Below are 4,239 nucleotides of genomic sequence, written 5' to 3' on the forward strand. Positions count from 1 at the left end.
TGCCTTGAGAAAACTGAAGGTGGAGGAAGCAACGTTACATAGATGTAGCTGCAGTTTGAAATTTTGGGTTCAGCTAGTACTTGAACAATCACGTATCCCCTTCTGTGCAGATCAGCTTGGTGGTCAGAGTCAGAATTTTACCCTCCTCCAGGCATTGACAGTGTTATGACATATCTGAAAGAAAAGAACCTCGTACTGATGAGTAAACCAGTACAGTATATTTGGTCTAATGTCCTGAAGGAGATCAGGCAGAGGAGAGAAGAGTCAGTGTGAACTAGGCTGGTGGTTCTGTCCAGGAGGGAGACAGAAAGGGTGCCGCACATCATAGAAGTACCAGAACTTGAGCTGGACTTTGCTGATTTAGCTTATGAAAGAGGATCCAGAAATTTGTCCTTGAATAATGTTTCCCGTAAGTAATCAGTTTTTTGATACTTATTTGGTTTTACTGTGATCTGGCTTAGTAACTACGGTGGCTGCAATAGAGGAAAATCTGGTATTTCCCAGTTTTTCCAACTGGCGGCCGTGGGTCAAGAAGGGTAGTTTCCTGGTTCGTTGTCAGATTGGTAGTAATAAAGGAACAAGGTCAATCTCCTGTCAGAGTTCCTGAACTGGGGGAGGAAGATAACTGGTGCCTCTACCTTTGGAACGGGGTGGGTCCCAGAGAGGTCAAGGGTCCCAGAGAGGTCAAGGGTCCTGGGAGTGTTTGTTTGCCTGGTTCTGTTTGTTAGCCAGAGGTGGTGTGGCTGAAATGAGAAAGTGAAACTTGAGGAAGGTCTGAGAAGCCCTCTTCGCTTTAAAAAAAAAAAAAGCTGCTTCTCGCAGAATGGAAAGCCCTGGTCCCCATCCCTCAAAGCCATTTGACAAGCAGGGCAGCGAAGAGGCAGAAGGATCTGGGCCTGTCCGTGAGGCCCCGGGGGACGATGCTCATGCAGAAGTTTCGGGCGGTGCTGGACCTGCACCTCAAGCACCACAGCACCTTGGGCTACGGCGTGGTGACCCTGCTGACGGCGGGCGGGGAGCTCATCTTCTCCGCCGTGGCGTTCCAGTGCCCGTGCAGCGCCGACTGGAACCTGCGATACGGCCTGGTCTTCTTGCTGGTGCCGGCGCTCGCGCTCTTCCTCCTGGGCTATGTGCTGAGCGCACGCACTTGGCGCCTGCTCACCGGCTGCTGCTCCAGCACCTACGCGAGTTGCGGATCGGCGCGGCGCGGCTTCTGGGTGTGCTTGCACCTCAGCTGGGCCGCCGCGCTCGCGCCCCTCACCTGGGTGGCCGTGGCGCTGCTCGGGGGCGGCTTTTACGAGTGCGCAGCCAGCGGGAGCCCGGTGTTGGCGCAGCGCCTGTGCCACGGCCGCGACCACAACTGCTCCGCGGAGCTGCCGCTGGTGCCGTGCAACCGGGCCAAGGCGTCGGACGTGCAGGACCTCCTAAAGGATCTGAAGGCTCAGTCGCAGGTCTGCCGCTGGCGCTGGGGGCGTCTGGGAGGAGCGGAGGGGCCGAGCTTTCGCTGGGCCGCTGGGGTGAGGGAAAAATCGGTGACTTTTCTCCAGATATACAGTACCCTAAGACAATCTAGAATGGCTCCTTGCATCTAATTTGCCGTCAAGCGAATATCTGAATAAAACGAATGAAAAGGAGAAAAAAGCACTCCCGTAGTATCTGGCACTGTACATGAATCGTGGAAAGTGGGAGTGAGAGTGGGCACGCCTACTCTGTGCCAGATATTGCGCTAGGCCCTTGACCTCCTGCATTACTTTTACGTCTCACGACAGCTCTGTTGGGTGCAAAATTGCGGTTTTGCCATTACAAGTAATAGTTTCGTATCTCCACTGTATAGCGACTTCACTGAGTCTGAGTAAAGTTGTTTGCCCAGCCAATAGAAAGCAGAATTGTTACAATTAAAGGGGTCTATACAATAAAATGGGTTTGTCTGGCTCTAAAGCCACCACTGGACTTAGAAAGCTCAGAGGTTCTTTAAAATGAACACTTCTTTCCCAGGATTTGCAGAAATTCCACATTTTGAGTTCTAAGGGAATGGTATGGGCTCCTCCCTGGGCAGAATCATAGTGCATAACTTGGACTACAGTTGACTTTCCAAGCAAGCAGTTGTACTGGGGGGCTAGGGAGGTTACTGCGACACCTTACTCTTAAAGAATTAAGACCTAAAACCGTTGTTTGTTCATCATCATAACTGGCGAGTAGTTGAAACTTTATCTGATGATTTTTAAATTTCTTGTAAAAAAACAAGTAACTAAATTACTATTTTGTTGTGTTTTCTTAAGGTGTTTGGCTGGATCTTGATAGCAGTTGTTATCACCATTTTTATGATTTTTACATCTGTCGCCCGATGCCTATCTCCAGTTAGTTTTCTGCAGCTGAAATTCTGGAAAATCTATTTGGAACAGGAGCAGCAGATCCTTAAAAGTAAAGCCACAGAGCATGCAACTGAATTGGCAAAAGAGAATATTAAATGTTTCTTTGAGGGCTCGCATCCGAAAGAATATAAGACTCCAAGCATTAAAGAGTGGCAGCAGATTTCATCACTGTATACTTTCAATCCGAAGGACCAGTACTACAGCATGTTGCACAAGTATGTTAACAGAAAAGAGAAGACTGACAGTATGAGGTCTACTGAAGGAGATACGGTGATTGGTGTTCCTGGCTTTGTAGATTCATGTGGTATAAACAGCACTCCTGGGTTATGACCTTTTGAATGAATAGAAAAGAAAGTTGTTTTGAATTATTGCTTTATTAAAAAATAAACATTGGCATTTTTTCAGTGCTTTTTTTCTTCCAAATTGTGGAATTTTATATCTGAAATTAAAATATAGAGCTTAACCTCTTTATAATATTATTTAAAACAAACAAACAAAAAAAGAAAGTGATTCATCCAAAGTAAAAACTAGAACTAAAAGAAGTCTTATATCCTTGTTCTAGAGTCCTTTTCAAATGAAAGACTTTTGGAGCAAAAACAGTGGCAGAACAATTGAACTTCAGACATTTCTGTTAGGTTATCTGATGTTAATTTCAGGTTCATTTTCTTGCCCACAACATCTTGTTAGGAACTTTAAAATTATGGCATTCTAGCTGGTTCCATAGCACAATTGATAGCACATTGGGCTTCTAGCCGAGCCTGCTGTAGTCATTCAAAAATTAGAGCATTTCATGACTCTAATAGGGTTACAATAATAAATTAATCATGAAAAGGAAAATAAACTTTGTAAAATACAAAAATTGGAAAAATAGTTAAGAGAATTGCAGGCAACAACTGTTGTTTTTAGTTTATAGCATCAGAGGAAAAGTGTTAAAGCTTATATGTTATGGTAAATTTAAAATAAACACAGAAGTAGAGAGGATAGTTTTATGAGCCTCCAAGTAGTTGTTACACAGCTTCAACAGAGTTGGGAAGTCAGATAAAACCAATACCAAACAAATAAACGCACATCATGACCTGATTTAGATTAGGGGAGAAGGGATTTGGGGAAGCTTTTTAAAAACTGAATGCTGTAGGGTAGCAAGAAGGAGCATTTCAGTCATACTGAAAGTCATACTGAGCATTTCAGTCATACAGATAAAACCAATACCATACAAACAAATGCAAATGGTGACCTGATTTAGATTAGGGGAGAAGGGATTTGAGGAAGCTTTTTAAAAACTGAATTCTGTAGGGTAGCAAGAAGGAGCATTTCAGTCCTACTGAAGGAACAGTATGTGCAAAGACTAGGGTGAAGATGATGTTAGCAGAGTTGAAAACCTGAAAGGCGACTGAAAAAAATGAGCAAGGGACTGAGTGTGCAGTGCCTGGAAACCATGAGAAGGATTTTGTTTTTCATCATATCAGCATTTTAGGAAGACGGTTTGCTTTTTTTTGAGAGAAAAGGAATGACACGGGAAGCAGGAGAGCCAGGGTAGAAGGAGAGAGACTAATCAGGAGGCCACTACAGTGGAAATAGGTGGGAGTGAACTTGAACTGAGTGGATAGGGACCAAAATGGAAAAAGCAGATAGATTCAAGGTAGACTTTGTACATAGACGTGGCAGGATTTGTTGATAGAAAGTCTCTAAAGACTTGGTGAGAGCAATTATATCTACAGATAAAATTCTGTAACTTTATAATGCCAGGACTTTTCAGCGATCCTTGTCTTCCATTAGCTTGTCCTTCCTGCCCATTCCCCAAATTTGTGGCTGTTTTCTGAATTTTAAAAAATGAGATATACAAACTTTAAACTATAAAATAATTGAG

The 4,239-nt window shown here is 44.1% G+C and overlaps 1 protein-coding gene across 1 annotated transcript; it reads left to right on the forward strand.

Moving 5' to 3' along the window:
• Window positions 1–354: 354 nt before the first annotated feature.
• Window positions 355–2,766, forward strand: CALHM6 (calcium homeostasis modulator family member 6). The gene is made up of 3 exons (XM_032157462.2): window positions 355–409; window positions 869–1,451; window positions 2,280–2,766. Exons 2-3 carry the CDS (start codon window positions 921–923, stop codon window positions 2,700–2,702), a joined length of 954 nt encoding a protein of 317 aa, XP_032013353.1. The 5' UTR covers window positions 355–409; window positions 869–920; the 3' UTR covers window positions 2,703–2,766.
• Window positions 2,767–4,239: the final 1,473 nt, after the last annotated feature.

Source organism: Hylobates moloch, unplaced genomic scaffold (assembly GCF_009828535.3).
Source record: "Hylobates moloch isolate HMO894 unplaced genomic scaffold, HMol_V3 SCAFFOLD_2, whole genome shotgun sequence".
Lineage (NCBI taxonomy): Eukaryota > Metazoa > Chordata > Mammalia > Primates > Hylobatidae > Hylobates > Hylobates moloch.